This window comes from Aquarana catesbeiana, linkage group LG04, assembly GCF_042186555.1.
Source record: "Aquarana catesbeiana isolate 2022-GZ linkage group LG04, ASM4218655v1, whole genome shotgun sequence".
Taxonomy (NCBI): Eukaryota; Metazoa; Chordata; class Amphibia; order Anura; family Ranidae; genus Aquarana; species Aquarana catesbeiana.
Genome location: NC_133327.1, coordinates 198,185,835 through 198,206,897, shown reverse-complemented (window position 1 = coordinate 198,206,897; position 21,063 = coordinate 198,185,835). Strand labels below are relative to the sequence as shown.

General features: G+C 38.0%; 2 protein-coding genes across 4 annotated transcripts in view; one reads left to right on the top strand and one right to left on the bottom strand.

Annotated features, from left to right (window-relative positions):
* Positions 1-21,063, top strand: part of VEPH1 (ventricular zone expressed PH domain containing 1) — a 675,925-nt gene that overhangs the window by 164,563 nt on the left and 490,299 nt on the right. The gene's annotated exons all lie outside the window — the stretch shown is intronic.
* PTX3 (pentraxin 3) lies at positions 1,672-19,768 on the bottom strand. The gene is made up of 3 exons (XM_073626086.1): positions 19,333-19,768; positions 18,424-18,897; positions 1,672-4,827 (listed from the first exon to the last, which is right to left on the bottom strand). Exons 1-3 carry the CDS (start codon positions 19,439-19,441, stop codon positions 4,217-4,219), a joined length of 1,194 nt encoding a protein of 397 aa, XP_073482187.1. The 5' UTR covers positions 19,442-19,768; the 3' UTR covers positions 1,672-4,216.

Here is a 21,063-nt window from a genome sequence, read left to right as displayed (position 1 = left end):
AGGATCTCGGCTCTTCTCTGTTTGATAAACATTCACCAATGTGTTGCTGGAGTTGGACTTCCCACAGGATAGTGCTAATTGGGCCAATTCTGTCACATGGAGTGAGTCACATGCTTCTGCATATCGGAGAGTACCACATCTTATACTGAACAGAATGTTAGGGGGGCAACGGAAACATTAGCACAGTACATACTTCTGGGGATAGGGGGATTAAAGTACTTATGCTTTGCCTATACAAGAAAGGATTACATTCCTGACCATTACACGCAATAAAAGTCTGCTGTCATTATTAGGGCCCCCCAGGTGGGTTATGCCATAATACCTGTCATAATACTGAGCCCTCCAGCACTGTACTGTAATTGATCTGGCGGGTCCCGGGCCCTTCCATCTTTTCGCCCTGTCTTCCTTCCAGGCTCTGTGCCATCAGCTGCTTGAATGGCTAGGCCACGATGACGTCACTCCCACACATGTGGGGCCATAAATGTCTGCTGAGCTGCGCATTTGCAACTCCTTGTACATGACTGCTGACAGGCAGGAGGAAGCATTTATGACAGAAGAGACTGATAGGGCCTTTTCTGTCATAAATATCCTGTCTGTCAGCAATTAAAAAAAAAACAAAGTATACTTCAACTTTAAATATCGTGTTGTAATTGGAGTAGGCTATAAGCTTCATAGCATTACCATTTTTTTCTTTTTTTATGAATCAGAACTCAAAGATATATTGAAATAGTACTAATGTGAATCCAGATACACGCTGCACAAATTAACATACAACCAAAGAACATCATTTTAATTTATTTTATAGAAAAAGCTTTGAAACAACAATATGGTTAGAATAATTAAACAGAATACAACATCATCAAGAGATCAAAAGATGCTGTTACAAATTGAAAACAATAAAAATAGTTAACATTTTGTCTTAAAATATAATTATTCCTGAAATACAGTGTTTAATATCCCACAGTAAGAATATTCCAATAATGTTTTGTTAATATAATACTTTGCATTCAAAAATCATTATAGTTGCAAAATATATGTATTTTTGTTGCAGAAAAAAAGTGTGAACAAACTTTAGCATTCTTAAAATCCTATGGTAAAATTTTACAAAAATACAGTAGAATTTATTTCATGGAGTTCTTACAAGTTCAATTTACAATATAGTACAGTTTGAAATAATTACAGATACTGTATAATGATTCATTAAAACAAGTGACTATAGTTAGTTTAATAAAGTCTATTGGAGTCGTTGCATATTTGCAATTCACATTTTATGGCATTCATGGCAAATCTGATCAGAGAGATTAATTAGCTTGCTGCTGCCCCAGGACTGATTATTGTTGTACGGGTACAATAGAGAAAAGGAAGGATATGCTGCCTATAGTGATTCGCTGAAGATTTTCCATAAATTAGATAGCCATCATATCTCATACAGTTGTAAACATACTTGAAGGCTAAGTTCACCCCCCCTCCCCCAAATTCCAGCTCCCCTATGTACCAACATACCACTAATGCACTTATTTTGCAGAAAAGAAAAAGCTTTCTCTGTCTTTCAGGACAGGCCTTACCCCAGCCCTTGGTGTGTTCATAGAAAACTCATTCATTACTTCCCACCTCTTCCTGAATTTGATATTTTAGGAGATAAAACCAGTAGAAGAAGGTAGTAGTTCACTAGCTGATCTTGTTAAGGCTAGCCTTAGATTATACATTTTTCTTGTACAATTTTCCTTTAGATTTACCAAAACCATAAAACATAAGGTAAAACCTAAATACTTTCCAATTTTTATGCAATCAGGCAGGCCCTTGAACTACATAGTTGGTAAATATAGGAAAAATATAAAAATACAAATATAAAGGAAATTGAATAAGAAAATTGTATAATGTATGGCCATCCTAACACACACTGCACCTGCCTTACCCCTCCCCCACCCACATCTTGCTTACATACACTCATTATCAGACTATATATCATTATCTGTTCTCACTAAATACACAGCCAGTGTTAAATTTTTTTTTTTTGTTCCTTCATCTTGCACAGATTGTTTATTTGGCAGAGTGTGCAGAAGCTGAGTGGTCACAGCCTATGTGGAGCAGAGCGGTAGTGCTGAAAACAGGATAAGCGTCTGGATTTTGTAAAGCTCACCATACACTATAGAATCTGATTGTGCAATCTCCTTTAGATCTACCATCAGCTATGTAGTGTAAAGGCCTGCCTGATTTGATACAAATTATATGGATTGTTCAGCTGGGTTCTCCTATTCCACAGTTTTGGTAAATCTAAAGAAATATGTACAGAGATTGTACAATCAGATTGCATAGTGTATGGCCATCTTTATAAAAGTACATAGAAGGGAGTGGACAGAGAACGTGGTGTGTTTGTACAGAAAGTGGGTGGAAATAAGACAAGAGGTGGTATAGTAATGAGGGAGGTGTGGTCCAGACTGATAAAACACGTCTATTCTGTGATGCAGCAAGCAATGTATGATGGGAGATAATCTACAGGAATTGATGGCAGTAAAAAGCATTTTTTTTAAATTCAAAAAGAAAAGTGAAATTTTAAAGCTTCTGTGGAAAAGATAAGTGGGAGTTATGAGCATTGAGATGAATGGGGCAGAAAGGACATTAGAAGAGGCTTCTACTTATTATGAAAAGTGAAATGTTGTCCGAAAAGGTGAACTTAGCTTTTAATGTGGTTCTAAAGCTTTAAGGGTTTTTACCTTATTACATTCTATGTATTAAGGTAAAAAACCTTCTGTGCTACAGGATCCTCCCCAGCCAGCCTTATACTTACCCAAGCCCGATCTCGATCCAGCGTTGTGCACCAGAAAAACAGCTCTCTCCGCTCTCTCCCTTTACTGGGCCATTGGCTCCCACTGCTGTCAGTCAAATCCTGTGACAAGATAGCGGGGTCTATAGATGCAGACAGGGCGGTTCAGGAGTAAGTCCGCACGAGTTCCCCCATAGAAAGCGGCTTTCTATGAGGCACTCACCGAAGAGGAGGAACCAGGAGTGCCGGCAGAAGGCACCAGTAGAAGAGTATTAGGGATGCTCTGTGCAATACCATTGCAGAGAGTAAGTATAACCTCTTTATTATTTAAAAAAAAATTAAGCTTTAATATCACTTTAAATATAAAGACTTTTTGAGTTTTTCATTGATATTTGGATTGAACATTTGGATTTGGCTAGATTGGTGCTTGGACCAGGGAAAAACATTTTCCTAGCACTTTTTTAATTGACACAAACCTTTTGGTTTCCATAAGAAAGACAATAAAGGAGAACTCCAGCCTAAAGTGTTATGTAGTAGGGAAGTATGGAGCAAAGAACTCATTGGATTCTTTATCTTGCTACATTGCAGATGCGAAACATCTTTGCCCTATATGAATAAAGAGTTTTGTAACCAATGCAAGGTAATATGTCATGCTATATGGATTGAAATTACCTGTGATAGTTGCTTATCAAAAGTGTTTGAATAAATTAAAGATCCTTGCAGCCTCTCTGTTTCTACTAACCTCTGTTTTTAACTCATGATTGGTCATGTGGTCACCTCATCCAGTGTTCCAAATGTCCCGTTCCTAGATAATTCTTCTATGGCCTGCCATTTGCAGTGTAATCTAAATGTCAGCACCTAAATGTCTTATTTTAGCTTCATATATTCATAATTGACAGCCTGAAAATTCTCCATCTTGGAAGATGGCCAAATCCAACTGATATGGGCCTCATACCTTGTGGGAGAATTGATTGAGGAGAAAACAAGCCAAGAAGTTGGAAATCCTCTTTCTCTATCCTTAATTGGACAGTATGTGGGTACTTTTAGACTTTTTTGAAGAAAGCGTCAGTGTGACACTCTAAGCAGTGTGTAGGAGACATCAGGGGGCTGGTTTCTTAAAACTGAAGAAGAGCAGATGAGAACAAATGTGAAGTTGTTGTCCTCAGCAACCAATGTGCATTCTTGTTCTTGTTCTTTTTTACCATAAAATGAAAGCTAAAACCTTATCAATTGCTTCTGGCAACACCTACAGTTGTCTACTCATGTTCTTTACTTCAATTTTATTGAATAAGCCCCAAGGTGTTAGAGACAGGAACTTTACATTATCAGATCATTTGACTTTCATCATAAAAATAGGAGAGAGTACCATTTCTTCCTCTCTTCTTCCCTTTACATAAACATCTTCATTGGAATTCACCTTTAATTTATATTTTATCCTTTGTTTTTAAGCTATCAGTGCTGATGAAAATATTCAGCCTCCCCATGTGGTTGAATTGGTGTTGTTCCCCATCCAATAACATTCCCCTGAATTTCACAGCCAAATTCTCCTGCAGATTTTACAATGTCTTCGTCATCGAGGACAGAATCCCACAGATTAAAGCCTGTGATCTCTCCAGAGAATGCTAATGATTCATCAAAACCTCTTCCACCACAGCAACCATATTTCTCTTGACCAAGCTGGTATAGACCTTTGTCAGAAATCGTATGACCCTGGGCCAATCCAAAAGTAGCAATTTTATTTTCCCCATCAACCCATAGTGTTGCTTCGCCATCTACAGAGTTCCATGTACCACACAAGTGATACCACTCTCCTAGTTGGATTTCACTGTTTGCAGATAGCTCTTCTTTACCCACAACCAGCACAGGGTACTCATGCTTCAAATACAGCTGGATTTCATGAGGGTCACGTCTGGTGCCATAGGAGACGACGATGGTTTTTTCTAAGGCTTCTGTTACTTTAATCCACACGCAAAGTGTAAAAGCCTGGAAAGACATCTCTTTAGGGAATACACTTGCAAAAATTTTGGGTGATCTCACTGGAAATAATATAGCTGTGACACATTCTGAAAGAAATAAGGGAACAGACACATGCTGTGATGTTAGAACATGTATTGTGTTCTCAAAAACAAGCATAACTATTACTCTGGAACTCACCACTGTTCCACTATCTGCTCAAACTGCCAAGAACAAGTACATGCCTACAAGATCATTGCTGTTTTCCCTCCTATTCTTGTATCAAATCAAATAAAATTGTAGTTGCATACAATTTTTGTTTTCTGTGTAAGGATTTACCATTAGGACATACTTGGATTTATGGTGTGGCTGTAAAAGCAGACATAGATATTTGTTGCCAAAACTTCTGTATTAGTTCATGCACGTGATACATGTCAGCCCCTCTATTAAAGTACATTAAATACAAGGAAATTTAAAATGGTGAAATAAGTTTATCCTTGCAAAGGAGGTGTTACATAAACATATGTTAAAATAGTATCTATAGTCCATCCACCAAATGTTCATTGATTGTTTGATTGATTTTTTTTTTTTTTTTTTTCAAACTATTTTTAAAAGCAAACAGGTGCCAATTTTGTGATGGTTCTCTCTTTCTTAGCAATCGTGTCACATCATTTTTTTCCTGAAAGAAAAAAACTCCACATGATCAAAAGTAAACAGCATACTATCTACGTTTAGTAAATCTGTGCCCAGACTATGGTAACATTGGTTTAAAACAAGTCCTCATTGATCTCTGCAGCTGCAGACACTGTTGAGTAATTCATCCTTACAGCACATGCTCCTTGTTTACATTAGAAGGCTAGCAGGCAGCAAAGTTCCTTGCCACAAGAGAAATAAGCAGTGAAAAGCTGCAACTTTAGTGCCGGTGTTGTAAAATGTGAAGATTCTTTTTTTCCACAGTGCATACATCTACAAAGGTCATTAAATTGTTAAAAGCTCCCTTACTGTTTGCTGTGAAGTACTAAAATATGTAAATACTTCAGTGTCCATAGTCTGCAGTTGTTATTTAATCTACACAGAGCCTACAACTTATTTCATCATCACTTCTTCAATTTTCGATCCTCCATCTGGTGTTTTTTGTTCACAAGTATTAAAATTGATGGGACTGAATAAGGAGAATATTTGAAGAATAACTAAGGAGAATTTATTTGTTTTAGTTTTGGATAGAATGCAGAGGTTTTTATTGGTGTCTGTACCCCACTGGGGAGAGTTACCCTTTCTATTTGTCATATTTATTGATATCAGCAAAAGTGAAAGTTTAAAAAATCCTACATTTTGAATTGTCACCAGAACAAAAATACAGGGGGCGTTTTCCAACAAAGACACTATTTTTGGTGACCTTGGTGACAAGCAGGGATTCCCTCACTTTGGATGGATTTCTTCTTACTTCCTATTTTAGTTATGGGACAGGAAGTGAAAGTAACTCTCCCCAATCAAACACAAATGGCAAAAAACTGACAGGGGTTATAAACCTCCCTTACTCCATCCAAAAAAAAGTTTTACCTTTTAGTTCTATAGATTTGAAAATGTTTGATTTACTTGAATATTAGCATTTACAACTGTCTGATCTTTAGAAAAAAATTCAATTTCATGCAAGTATCATTGATGACATGTATGATTCTGCTCTGACTGTACAAATATGTTTTTAAATATTCAGGCGATGAGGGGCTTTGTATTCAGTTACATTGCAAATTGTTTGCTTAATACTATTAATTACGGTATGTGCTTTGCTGCTGTCTGCTTTTACCCTGATGCCAAAGGCATGCACCTACAAGTGCCTTATAATAATTATAGCCCTAGCAACAAGCATCACACCTTTTTATAGCACATATGTCACCACCGGGAACAATGATCTTGATAGCAAGCATTCATTTGCAAGTGTGTGAAAAGCTAAATGCAAAGTGAATATAAATTATTTAGCTTTGTTGTAGCAAAGAGTCACTGAAAACTGATAATTGTAGTATTCCATTATGAAACATGCCCACTGGTCTGTTGGTATGTGCAAATTGCATAGAGTTAATTTATATAGGAAGTTTAAAACTCTGAAAAAAAATTGAAGTATTTAATACTTATGGAACTCTAGTGTGCTGAAAGGTTAAAATGTAACTGTTTAGTAGGGTCATATGCCATTGGAATGATACTTCACTGTATAAAAGTTTCACTGAAGTTTCATGTTCTTTAAGGCTCTAATCTTAAACACTTACTAGTGTTCAAACAAAGATAACCAAACTCCAAAAGAAATTAAAAGATTACAGAATGAAAGCTGAAGTGCAGGGGAGCATTAGTTTGTCATGATTAATAAAATAGCACTCCATTAATGAAGCCTGCAGGGGGCCAACTCCAGGGAATGCGGCTGACTCATTTCCTGTGCATAGAGCCAGTGTGGCTTTAAATTATCCATGCTCATAGTTGGAACAAATGAAAGACTCCACATTTACTCAATTTCTGAAAACACATGACTTGTTCCATTTAATTGTTTAGATAAAACTTACTGAATATAACTTTTTCCTGCACTTTTGGTCACTTTGTTAAAAAAAAAATATCAGAAACACCGTCTGATATAGTCTATTTCATTAACAGACATTTGACTTGACTGTCAAGGGCTTGGTAAAATTAAAAACAGTTCTGAAAAAGACCAATAACAGTGTGATTAGAAACTCCCTTAAGAGCCTTGCTGGCTTCTCTCCAGACTTTGTGTGAAATCAAACCCAGTTGCAAAAGTTTCTTTGAAAGCCTCTTTTCAGTGCCTGAGTAACTTACAGCTACATCCTCTATGCTTGCAGATCTGACACATATGTGTTTCCAACTATAAATGTGTGCATATGTAGTTTAGATCATGAAGGTCGTTAGCTGTATTTATGTTATATAACAGGATACAGTTGTCTACTGGGGCACATAGGATTGATTTGCTTGGCTCTACACCTTTTTTCAGGTGAGGAATAAATATATTTTTTATTTCTGTTGAAAATTATATGTAAATACTTTCTGTTTTAAAGAAGACCCTCAATTTTGTTACCTGTATTAATGTTATGCATAAGTTATTTATTACTTTTCACAAGGATAACAGTACTATTCCCAGCAATGCCTTTATCCTCTTTCTCTCCTGAAAGCTTTGTTAAGGCATCATCCAACATCTACCTTTGTGGCTGATTTACTAGCTCAACATCCACATCTACCTCTGTGGCTGAGTGGCTAGCTCAGGGTCTCAGTGGCACACTGAGAGGGTAAGCCATCCACCGGTCAGGCATCTGGTAGGATCCCAACATTATTGTCAGTATCTCTGCAGAGCCTGGACTGGCTCCGTTATGTCAGCTGACAACGGGCTTTAGCCCACTGTCGGCTGAATCGGGCTCACAGGAGTGCAGAACTAAGTGCACTCCTGTGATTTATAGGAGAAATATGGCCAAACGAGCTTACTACTTACATACTACTTTAATTCATCTCCAACTTCTGATACCTCTCAGAGATCTCCATTGTCAAAATATCCCTGCAGTAGTTTGAATTTATTTTACCTTATAATGACCACAATGAAGGTATCACTCTCTTGCTTCCTTTATCCATATCTATGGCATAATATGCAAATTCAAGGTTGAGGCAGAGCTCTAGCCATTCCCATCAATAGATCAATAGAGAAGTACAGCGGTTTGTACAGAGTTGGCCACAACTCAAACTCCTGAGCTCTGGTTATAATGTATATAACAGCATTTGGGCCTTCAAGGTACTCTGAAGGTAAAGTCATGGAGACATATTAATAGCAATAGAGTTGCCATTGGTGCAGTCAGGGTTGTACACCTTTGTGCTTTTAGTGTTTAAGTTGGGTTGAAAAATGCCCAGGATCCAAACTCTAAACAAGACTTAAATCAATATTTAGTATTAACAGTGAGCTCAACATAATCCTGTTGCCCAGGCATCCACAGTCTATTTTTTACACTGTGATGATGATGCATCTTTCGAGATACGAGTAAGTAATCCCTCAATAGTTAAGAGAAATCCCCTCTAAGGCTCAGGTCATGCTAGCCTGACTCCAAAGTCGCTTGACTTTCAGTGCAACTTTAGAGTCTGACTTTGATGTGACGTTTTACACTCTGTGGCATTGAAGTCGTATTAAAGTCGGACCAAAGTAGTGCAGGAACCTTTTCTAAAGTTGGGCAGACTTGTGTAGTATCAGTTAAGACAGCTCTCATAGGGAAACATGGAATTTCACATGTCATCCAACTTGAGGTCTCACAAGTTGGATCCTATGTCGCATCAGTGTGAACTGAGCCTAAGACCCCATACACACTATTAGATTTTCTGCAGATTTTTGCCTTCAGATTTACCAAAACCATGTAGTGTAAGGGCCTGCCTGATTGCATACAAATTGAAACTCTTAAGGTTTGACCTCCTAATATATGGTTTTGGTAAATCCGAAGAAAAAAATCTGCAGAAAATTTAAAAGTGTGTATGGGGCTTTGATTTTCACTGGCCCAGGTATCCAAGCTAAAAGATTATCCCCCCCCCCACTCCCATTTCTGTTCCCATGTAAACTCTGGATTTAGAAATAATTTTCTGTCTTGGTGACAATGATCACTTAAACAAGAAGATAAATCTTCCCAGTGGACAGCCATAAAAGCCTTACAGTTAATTCTAACATTTATTCACTTTATCCAAAACTTAGGTATACTTTATGTGTTATGGGGAGGTTAAGAGGTTATGCATAGGGATTAAATTAAGTTTTAAGACTCAGGTGAGATAGCATACATGTGTTACTGCCACAGAACATCTCTCATCTCAGGGATTATTATTTTCCAGATTTTCTTTTTGTTGCTAAAAACTCTGCCATTTGAAGATCTTTTTATATTAGGTTATTTACAGTCAGCCCTCCTTATTGTGTTTTTTGAGGAGACAAGGGCCATGAAAAGTGGTAAATGACTACTTAAGAAATGTAGAATATAATACTGTACCACAAAAAGGCAACTTTAGTCTGGAAGTCAGATGAAGAAAGGTATTTTCATACTATTTCATACTAATATGAGTTGAAAAAGTTCCTTATTTTGTTTGGTTATACTGTATTCCCATACAAAAGCTGCTTCATATACCTGCTGGTCACTGCAACTAAATGCAAAACTATTTGTGTTTAGCTGTTCATTTAAATGTTCTGATGCTAACCAGGTTACCTGATAAAGTATATGTTAAAAGTTTTTTTTTCTTTCTTTTTTTAGCTTTCAATAGATTTGGGAAGTGTTTCACTCCCCTGTCAAGTTTTATTGCTGTCTGTGTCCCCACTGGGTGGATTCACCTATTTGTCCTGGTGACCATTGTCAACAAAACAGGAAGTGATTGGAATTCCCCTCACTTTAGGCCAATTTCCTCTCACCTCCTGTTACATAGTTGGTAAGGTCGAAAAAGTCCATCAAGTCCAACCTGTGTGTGTGCGCTTTTATGTCAATATTACATTGTATATCCCTGTATGTTGTGGTCGTCTAGGTGCCTATCTAATAGTTTTTTTTTAATTATCTATGCTCCCTGCTGAAACCACTGCTTGTGGAATAGAATTCCACATTCTTACCGCTCTTACCTTAAAGAACCCTCTACGCAGTTTCCGGTTAAATTTTTAGTGAATGGCCGCAAGTCTTTTTAAATGCCCTTTCGTTGAAAAGTTTTATTCCTATTGTGGGGTCACCAGTATGGTATTTGTACATTGAAATCATATCCCCTCTCAAGTGTCTCTTCTCCAGAGAGAAAAAGTTCAGCGCTAGTAATCTTTCCTCATAACGAGGATCCTCCAGTCTCTTTATTAGCTTTGCTGCCCTTTTCTGTACTCTCTCCATTTCCAGCGCATCCTTCCTAAGGACCGGTGCCCAGAACTGAACAGCACACTCCAGGTGCAGCCGGACCAAAGTCTTGTAGAGTGGGAGAATTATCAATTTATCTCTGGAGTTAATTCCCTTTTTAATGCATGCCAATATTCTATTAGCTTTGCTTGCAGCAGCTTGACATTCAATGCCTTTGCTGAGCCTATCATCTACTAGGACCCCCAGGTCCTTTTCCATCCTAGATTCCCCCAGGGGTTCTCCCCCTAGTGAGTAGATTGCATTCATGTTTTTGCCACCTAAATGCATTATTTTATATTTTTCTACATTAAACCTCATTTGCCATGTAGTTGTCCACCCCATTCATTTGTTCAGATCTTCTTGCAAGGTTTCCAAATCCTGCGGAGAAGCTATTGCCCTGCTTAACTTAGTATCGTCTGCAAATACTGAGATTGGGCTGTTTATCACATCCTCCAGGTCATGTATGAATAAATTAACCATTTAAAGTGGAGTTCCACCCAAAAATTGAACTTCCACTTTTTGGATTTCTCCCCCCCTCCAGTGTCACATTTGGCACCTTTCAGGGGGGAGGAGGGAGCAGATACCTGTCTAATACAGGTATTTGCTCCCACTTCCTGGCATAGATCACCGCCGCGCTTGTGGTGACCTATGCCACTTCCGGCGCCTACTCCGTCCTCCCCCGATGTATTCTGGGAGACACACAGGTCCCAGAACACAGCAGAGACCTGAGAGGATGCGCAGCGCGACTCACGCTTGCGCAATAGGGAACCAGGAAGTGAAGCCGTACGGCTTCACTTCCTTATTCCCTTACCGAGGATGGCGACGGCAGCAGCCGAGAGCCGAAGGACGGATCGGCTTCGGCTGCCGACATCGCGGGCTCCCTGGACAGGTAAGTGTCCATATATTAAAAGTCAGCAGCTGCAGTATTTGTAGCTGCTGGCTTTTAATATTTTTTTTCAGCGGACCTCCGCTTTAAGGACCAAGCCTCTTTTTGAGATGTGTTTTTTACAAGTTAAAAACAGTTTTTTTTGCTAGAAAATTACTTAGAACCCCAAACATTATACATTTTTTTCTAACACCCTAGAGAATAAAATGGCGGTCGTTGCAATACTTTCTGTCACACCGTATTTGCACAGCGGTCTTACAAGCGCACTTTTTTTGGAAAAAATACACTTTTTTGAATAAAAAAAATAAAGACAACAGTAAAGTTAGCCCAATTTTTTGTTTATATTGTGAAAGATAATGTTACGCCGAGTAAATTGATACCCAACACGTCATGCTTCAAAATTTCGCCCGCTCGTGGAATGGCGACAAACTTTTACCCTTAAAAATCTCCATAGGCGAGGTTTAAAAAATTCTACAGGTTACATGTTTTAAGTTACAGAAGAGGTCTAGGGCTAGAATTATTTCTCTCATGCATGACAGGACCTCTTAAATATGAGATCTGGGGTCAAAAAGACCTCCGATCTCATATTTACAGTAAAATGCAATTAAAAAAAAAAAAATTGTCATCTAAAAAAAAAATGGCCCTTTAAGAGCATCACTTCCACCCTGCAATGTTATGGAGACGGGTGGGGGCCATCTTCCCCTCACTCATCTCCATGCTCAGCAAGGGTAAAGATCTGATCGCCTCCGCCGCTGCTGACGGCTCCGGTAAGCGGCAGAGGGCACCGGAGCGCGGCAGGGGGGTCCCTTTCCCACACCGATAAAATTGATCTCGCTGTGAGTCCACCACAGTGACCACTATCAGAAACTGGACCGCCGGCCGAACAAGCGGATACCGGGGTTATGGCAGCTAGCTGCTGCAATAACAACGATATTCCTCTTCAAAGTAAGGACGTATATCGGCGTGCGCAGTCCGGAAGTGGTTAAATAGGATTGGTCCCAGGACAGAACCCTGAGGGACTCCACTTTCCACATTGGACCATTCCGAGTACTCCCCATTTATCACTACCCTCTGAACTCGCAATTGTAGCCAGTTTTCAATCCAGGTATTCACCCTTTGGTCTATGCCGACAGAACTTAGCTTGTATAGTAAACGTTTGTGGGGAACTGTATCAAATGCCTTTGCAAAAGCCAGATACACTACGTCTACGGGCCTTCCTTCATCTAGATGGCAGCTCACCTCCTCATAGAAGGTTAATAGATTTGTTTGACAAGAACAATTTTTCATGAATCCATGCTGATTACTGCTAATGATACAGTTTTTAATACTAAAATCTTATATATAGTCCCTTATCATCCCTTCCAAGAGCTTGCATACTATTGATGTTAGGCTAACTGGTCTGTAGTTCCCAGGGATATATCTTGGTCCTTTTTTAAAGATTGGTGCTACATTGGCTTTTCTCCAATCAGCTGGTACTATACCAGTCAGTAGACTGTTCGTGAAAATTAGGAACAACAGTCTGGCAATTACTTGACTGAGTTCCTTAAGGAACCTCAGGTGCAGGCCATCTGGTCCTGGTTTTTCAAGTCTGTTTCTGATTTTATCCTCTGTTAACCATGGGGGTGCTTCCTGTGACGTGTCATGAGGATAAACATTGCAGTTTTGGTTACTGAGCCCCCCGTTTCCCTTGTGAAGACTGAGTAGAAGAATACATTCAAAACCTTCGCCATCTCACCATCCTTTGTAACCAGAATGCCTTCATCATTCTCTATGGGGCCAATATGATCTGTCCTCTCTCTTTTACTATTTATGTACTTAAAGAATTTATTGGGATCTTTCTTACTCTCCTCCGCTATGTGCCTTTCGTGTTCTATCTTAGCCACCCTGATTACACCATTACATTTCTTATTGCATTCTTTGTACAGTTACTGATGATGATCCCTCAGCCTTGTATTTTTTGAAGGCCTTCTCCTTTCCTTTTATATGAATTTTTAAATTGGCATTAAGCCACCCAGGGCTTCTATTAGCTCTTTTAAATGTATTACCCTTTGGGATGCACTGGCTAAAACCCTTATTTAATATGCTCCTAAAGCACACCCATTTTTCCTCCGTGATCTCTGTTCCTAGGATTTTATTCCATTTAGTATCTTCTAGCAAGGAGCTTAGTTTCTGGAAGTTGGCTCTTTTGAAATTCGGTGTCTTTTTATTCCCCTTATGTTTCCTATTTGTGTGATTTATGCTGAAACAAATTAATCTGTGATAGCTGTTTCCTAAGTTGTCCCATATTTCTACATCCGTGATCAGGTCTGTATTGTTGGTAATTAGTAGGTCTAGTAACGCATTGTTTCTTGTTGGTGCATTTACCATCTGACTCATGAAATTGTCCTGTAAGACATTTAGAAAATGGAAGGCTTAGATGAATGCACGATTCCTTCCGCCCAGTCTATGTCTGGATAAAAAAATTCCTCAATTATAATGAGCCATCCTTGCCGCTATTCCAATTAGTATTACTTTCTCCTTGTTTTCCTACCTTTGTAACTCTACCCATAAGGATTCCACCTCATCACTTGCTCCATTAGTGATATCATCTCCCACATTCACCTGTATATCATTTTTTGTGGGGTTTGTGTTCCCCTCTCTCAAAAATACAAAGATGGCATAACCTGATAGGGTTTTTAACCCTTTCCCTCTCTTTCCAAAGTTAAACAAAAAGGAATACAGGCTTTATACCGTAAATATATATACTTTAAAAGAGAACAATATGATACTAAAGATCAGAAACATACTGTACTGTGCAAAAAAATTAGTTGTTGTAGGAAGTGCATCCTGTTTGGTCTAGGAAAAAAATATAATAGCTTATAATCAGGACCCTAAATTACAGTATCCTAGATTTAAATTAAAAAGTAAGCACTGCAGAGATACACTAAACCTAATGCAGTCCAGATGCATTTACACATTTAATGCATAACGTATTTCCAATAAGAAGCTTTCAGCAATAAATCTTTTTTTTTTTTTTTTTTTTTTTTTTTTTTTTTTTTTTTTGCTTTTACACGTTTTGTTAAAATACCAAAACATCATGGAAATAAGCCCCATATCAAGAATAATATGTTACCAATCCATTTTTAGCCAGTTTATAGCAGAATCAAGCCGAAAGGATTAAATACATTTGGATGGCCAAATAATGGACTAATGCCAATTTGACTTGAGATTTCAATATTCCTAATACAATTTGATCCTTTGTATCCTATAATTTTCTTTGTGTATGTATAATCCAATATCCTGACCACATGTTTATAACATTTCTCAATTAAAAACATGTTTTGTTTATCCACAGTGCTCTTGAGGCTACAATTTCTCCTTGACACTGAGAGAATTTGGGTTAATTTGAATCTTTTAAGTTTTGCAGACATTAAAGGGTCTAAGAGGCAGAATGCTTAATCAAAGTGACATAAACCAGGGTGAATGACAGCTAGAATAATTGCCAAATTACATGAACTATCCAGAATGTAGAACTATGTATGTTGGCTAGAGACAAATGCCACATGACTTCCTAAAAGCAAACCTAATAAACATGCTTTTATACAAGAAACAGGCCTTTCTTCATGCAGCAAAAGATTTTAGACACCAACATTGTGTCCAAAGTAAACAATACTCAGTACGTGAATATATGATGTAAAGTAAACCTGTCATAAACCTGGCCAATTTATACTAAGCATTGAATTGCTTGGATCTGCGATAGGTTTACTTTAAAGTCAATCTACAGACCATTTGAAGCTTTTTAGATATACATAAGAACTGAATCAGCCTAATGGAAACAATCTTACTAATGTGTGTGTTTTTTTTTAATTAGATATGTACATGGAGACAGCCATATTTTCCAAGGCTGTCTCTGCTTTCTACTTAGTGATGCCACAGAAAGATTGTGATTTACTGTTTCTCTCTGTCCATACAAGTCTATCAGTCAAGACTAGTTAGACATTGATAGACTCTCTAGACTTTCTATGATGCTAGTTCATCTTAATTTGGCAGACCTACTTCAGGGGCACCGCTCACTTATACAGATAGCATTAAAGGGGGATTTATAAACCTTTTAAATAAAAAGGTATCAGAATATGAAACAGTAAGCAGAAAATTGCTTTGGGTGAACAATGACTCAAAAAGTGTTGTTGCTGAAAGCCTAGATTGGAGCTTACATCACCACCCAAGCGTACACATGCAGGTTTAATCCTTTTTACATTGACCCGTTCTCCAGTATTATCAGATAATTGCTTGGTTATGTAGTGGCAAAATTCAACATAGCTGCACATAACATTGCTGCCTTAGACATGTGCCTAATTTGCCAACATGCCAAATAAGGTTCTGATTTGGAAGAATGGGTACTGTCTGCTATTGGATGAGTTCTTATTTTTAAATTTTTTCTTTTTAGCAGAAATTAGTTCAGCCAGAGACATAAAATAGCTCTGACACAGCTAATATTTAGTGTCTCAGATGGTTTAAAGAGAACCTGTCAGGAAAACTGCTACCTTTCACAGCTGAGGCTCTCATCTGATGCTGGAGGCTGCCATTGGCTGACTGCCCAATGTATTGCTGACACAAAGGGCAGATACTGCACCATATGTAATGCTGCTTAGGCTTGCTCTGTTTGGAACTAGCGTTGCTTCCTGGAGTCAGTGCTAGCCTACAGCATTTTATAGAGCCTTGGCTATAACTTCCATCCTGACATCTTCCTTTTCATTATTTCATATTTTTTATATTATCTAATTTTCAATATTTCATATTGGATAGCCTTTGAACTGTCAAAAAACAAAAACAAATGTTTCTATTGGCATCACATTTGAACCAGAATAATAAAGGTTATATGTGCATTAGGTAAGACCGCTGACTATATTACTCTAAACAAAAAATCAATATAAAACATTTTTAGTCCAGTATTACTTTGAAAACCGCAAGATTTTTTTAATGATTAAGTATAATTTACCTTTAAAGAATCTCCTATTAGACTTCCGTTAGCACCCCCATACATTAGAAATCGGCAAACAACACTATGAGCCAGTCATGCAATATAACATTGCACTGTATTGGCATCCTAATATTTTTCAGGCACTAGAAGGTGTTTACAACATCACAAAACCACAGAGCAGAAGACTTGAGGGTGTCATCCTCCAGGCTATGTAAGTGTTGCAGGAGCATGAGAATCACAAGTGTACCTGAACGCTATTAAAATAATGCAAAAGGATAAACATTTCAAATATGTGCATTTTAACTGTATATGTAGGTGTCTGACTGGAGCATAGCATTGAACAATGTTCTATATGAATTCCTAGCCATAGAATGTCTTAGCTACAGCAGACCAACTGGCAAATGCCAGAACTTCTATATTGCTACTCCTAGCTTGGCCATTCAGTTTCCAATGAAACAAGCCTTCATAATTCCAGGATTATGTAGCATTTCTTTATTGAATGACACATCCTTTCTTGGTCAGAAGATAATGATTGAGGCCAGCTGTACTGAGGGATTGTTTTGTCTCCAGATGGACCTCAGCTCTAATTCATAAAGCTGATGATTAGGTGATGTCACTGAGGATACAGTGCTCTTCCAGCAGCAGAGGCACGGAACGCATTAACAAAGGAACTACACATTCTGGCAGTCCTTACTGTATACACAGTTATCACCTGTTTACTGGTTATACTACTATTTAAAACTAGATGTACTCTGTCATTAAGCCAGTTTACGATGTGTACCATACATAAAAGCAATATATGCTGTCATGCATGACTTTATTTTCCACAATTCTTGCTGAATCAGATGATACTCCCTAGCTTGACTAATTTTGACTAACAAATCGAAGTAGTCGGGTGGAAAATTTCTCTACTGGACAGAAACTGTATGCAATCAGATGTAGTCACTGTTTCTTGTATACAGACAGCCATAGGTACTGTAGTTTTTTTAATACAACAGCCAGCAGGCTAGGTTCCTCCATCCATGCACTTTATTGTGGATGGGGTGGGGATCAAGTGATTTGTCTTGTTCAATAATTCAGTGATTTCTAAATGTGTATGGATATTCTTATGTTGACTTTGATTATCCTTTATAGAGACATGTTTGCCTTATGTGAAAGCAAGGCAAGGGCTGCTCTTGCATGCAGAGTTACAGCCTATAAGGCAATATTTGAGAACCTCAAAAATCTTTTGCCGTTTGCAAAGTAAAACAGCAGTCAGCATAGGATTTTTTTGTGCTTTTTGTAGTTCTTCTTTTGACTGTGAGCTACATAGCAGACTATGTATATTCTATTGTTGTCTAACCCTACTTAATTACCATTGTTGGCTTTCAAGTGCTGGGGCAGCCAGATTAAATATCCACACATTCTTTCTAAATGCAGATATTTTGCACAGCCATTTCACATTTTTGGTAAATGGAAAATCCAACTCCTAGCAGAAGTATTCTATTACAATTCAGATTAATAGGAAAAGTATCTGGATGACAGTGAACTAATCTTGAAGAAGGATTACTCAGCACTTTTTAACTGCATGTGGAAGTAATGCTGCTGGCTCAATTCTCAGAGCTGAATTCCTCCCCTCTCTTTGGTGCACATTTTTGTTCTGAAGCTATATCAGATACCACACTGTACACAATCTAATTCTAACTGTCTGACTTATAATCAAAAGACACAAGGGTTACAATAGCTCACAGTATAAGATATTCAGCACATCTGGAGACGATCGTAAATATTTTCCTATTTGTCAGCATTGTCTTTGGATCTGAGACAGTTCATGACAAACGCTGTACCTGGTATTCCTCCTGGAAAGGCGATTTGAAGAAACTTACATTTAAATGTATGTGAAGCCTCTTGCATGCCGACCTAAAAAACGATCAATAGTCTGTACAGAGAAAGAACAGCTGCATGCACATTTTAGGAATACAATGACTACTACCTAGTACAGTTTATTTACCTGCAGGTAACCGGCTTTGGTTGACCAAGTTTTGTGTTTGCAGGAGGTCTTGAAGAACCGGATCTAACGTTTGTGCGAAAACAGAATCGCTCTGTGGTTCTTCTGCAGGTTCTACATTATTCTGATCTGCTTCTTCTCTTTTCTTCAAGAGATTTTCAATGCGTTGAAGTCTGTCTGCTATGTCCTGATTTACAGCAATTGATTGTTCCACATTTTTATTCAAAGTGTTTTGTGGCTGACACTTCGAATCCAGCAAGCTTGAAAAATCTGTTGTAATGCTCTTGAGGCAGTCACTACAAGATCCTGATGTGTTTGCTCCTAGCTGCCAAAGCTCTCTTTTCACAATCTGTAGTTCCATCTTAAATTCTTCAAAATACTGAAGCAGCATATTCTGTCTCATGTGAGAGTTCTCCAGCATCGTCATCATCTTATCCCATTTTGTATGTTCTTTTAGTTTGCAATCTGGTAAAGTCACTACAATATAAAAGATACAAGTTGTAATTGCCTCTAGTTATCTTGCTTAGCTAAACATTTTAAAAATGGCTGGCAATTCTTACATCTGTTAAGAGAAACACTTAAGTTTCCTATGAATGAACAAAAAAAAAGTGATACAAAAGCAGCATTCATGTAAAACAATTTAAAGTATAAAGAAATATATCTTTATCTATATCTGTATCTATATCTATCTATCTTTATATATATATAGATATAGATATCTATCATATATATATATTTACACAAAAAAAGAAGCATTCATGATGCTAGACAATGTAAAGAAAATAAATATAAAATATATAAATATAGATATTATACAAAATAAGCATTCATGCAAACCAAATTGAAGAACAATAACTAAAAACATAAGAAAAAACATAAGAAAAAAAGTTTCTAAAAGTTTTTAGTACTTACCTTCTCCGGTCACTAGTATCTGATTATCCAGCTCCTGAACATCTACAGCAATAGTCAGAGCAGAAGGCAGACATAAAATTGCACAAAAGAATATCTGTAGTGCCATCATGATCTTGCTGAAGTTAACAGTGAAGAACTGTGGACTATTGCAGTTGCTGCCTTTTGTGCTAGTGATGTTCTCTAAAGCAAAGCAGAGTGTGGCTCTGTGAAGAGTGAGGAGGAAGCCCCCTAATAAATGGTATGCGCAAGCCAGGTGAATCAGAAGGAAGCTGCAGTATTGCTCAGTGGCAATATTCTGTAGAATATGATGTTACGTAATAGCAGTCATTTTAAGGGGTGGAAGCGCTGGAGGTATGGCAATTACACAAGTTTTCCCTAAAGGCTCATGTGATGGGTGGATTTAGCCTTGCAGTCAAGTATTGCTCAGTGGCAGTATTCTGTAGAATATGATGTTACGTAATAGCAGTCATTTTAAGGAGTGGACGCACTGGAGGTATGGCATTTGCACACGTTTTCCTTAATGGCTCATGTGGTGGGTGGATTCAGCCATGCAGTCAAACTTGCATGGGGGTAACATAAATCTTTGGGGAATATCAAATAAAAAGCATCAGGGATCTTTCTCCACTCCATATGTGCTTTATAAATTTCCTCTCTTGCTTGTGATCGATGCAAGTCTGGCATGTTTGTTTTTTTACTCGCTAAGGGAACTCTAAAATCGCCTAAACTGATGCTTGCATAAATGTTCAGAAGTATTTATTTTCATTTATGCATTTAACTTTTATGTGTGTGTGTGGTGTAATTAACATCCCCAAAAATGGATACATACAATAGGTTTTTCTAATGCTGCGTACACACGATCGGACTTTACGGCATACTTGGTCCGGCGTAGCGGATTTCGTCGGACAATTCGATCGTGTGTGGCCTCCAGCGGACTTTGTTTTGCCAAAAGTTTGACGGACTTAGATTTGAAATATGTTTCAAATCTGTCCGACGGACTCGAGTCCAGTCGAAAAGTCCGCTCGTCTGTATGCTAGTCCGACGGACAAAAACCGACGCTAGGGCAGCTATTGGCTACTGGCTATGAACTTCCTTGTTTTAGTCTGGTCGTACGTCATCACGTACGAATCCGTCGGACTTTGGTTGATTGTGTGTAGGCAAGTCCGTTCATTCGGAAAGTCCGTTGTAAAGTCCGTTGAAAAGTACGCCAGGCAAAGTCTGCTGTAAAGTCCGCTCGTGTGTACGCAGCATAAGGGTTTTTTTGTTTTGTTAATATAATGTACACATTACATGTACATACAACAATACATGTAATATGAGTGCTCATATACTTGACTAGCAAAATGTGCCTGGTCCTTAAATATCTAATTCAGAATGGCATATTTCATTTAAAGTTGAACTCCAGGCAGATGAAAAAAAAAAGAATGCAGTCATGTATTCTTGTGCTTTATGGCAACACACAGTAAAACATGTGCTTAGCTACAGAGTATTGCAATGCGCTTGCTCCGAATGTGTTGCAGTTTCATTTATTGTGAATGGCACCTCATTGCATTGCAAAGCTAAAAATCTTGATGTGCATTTTTGATCCACTGCTGTTCATTGGCAGCCCATTCATAGTAATATGGTGATGTTAAATCTGTATTCTTTTTATGATCTTTATTGCATACTTACTGTACATTGGTCCATCTTGACACAATGCAAGTATGCATACCTCATACCCGATAGAACGTTGGG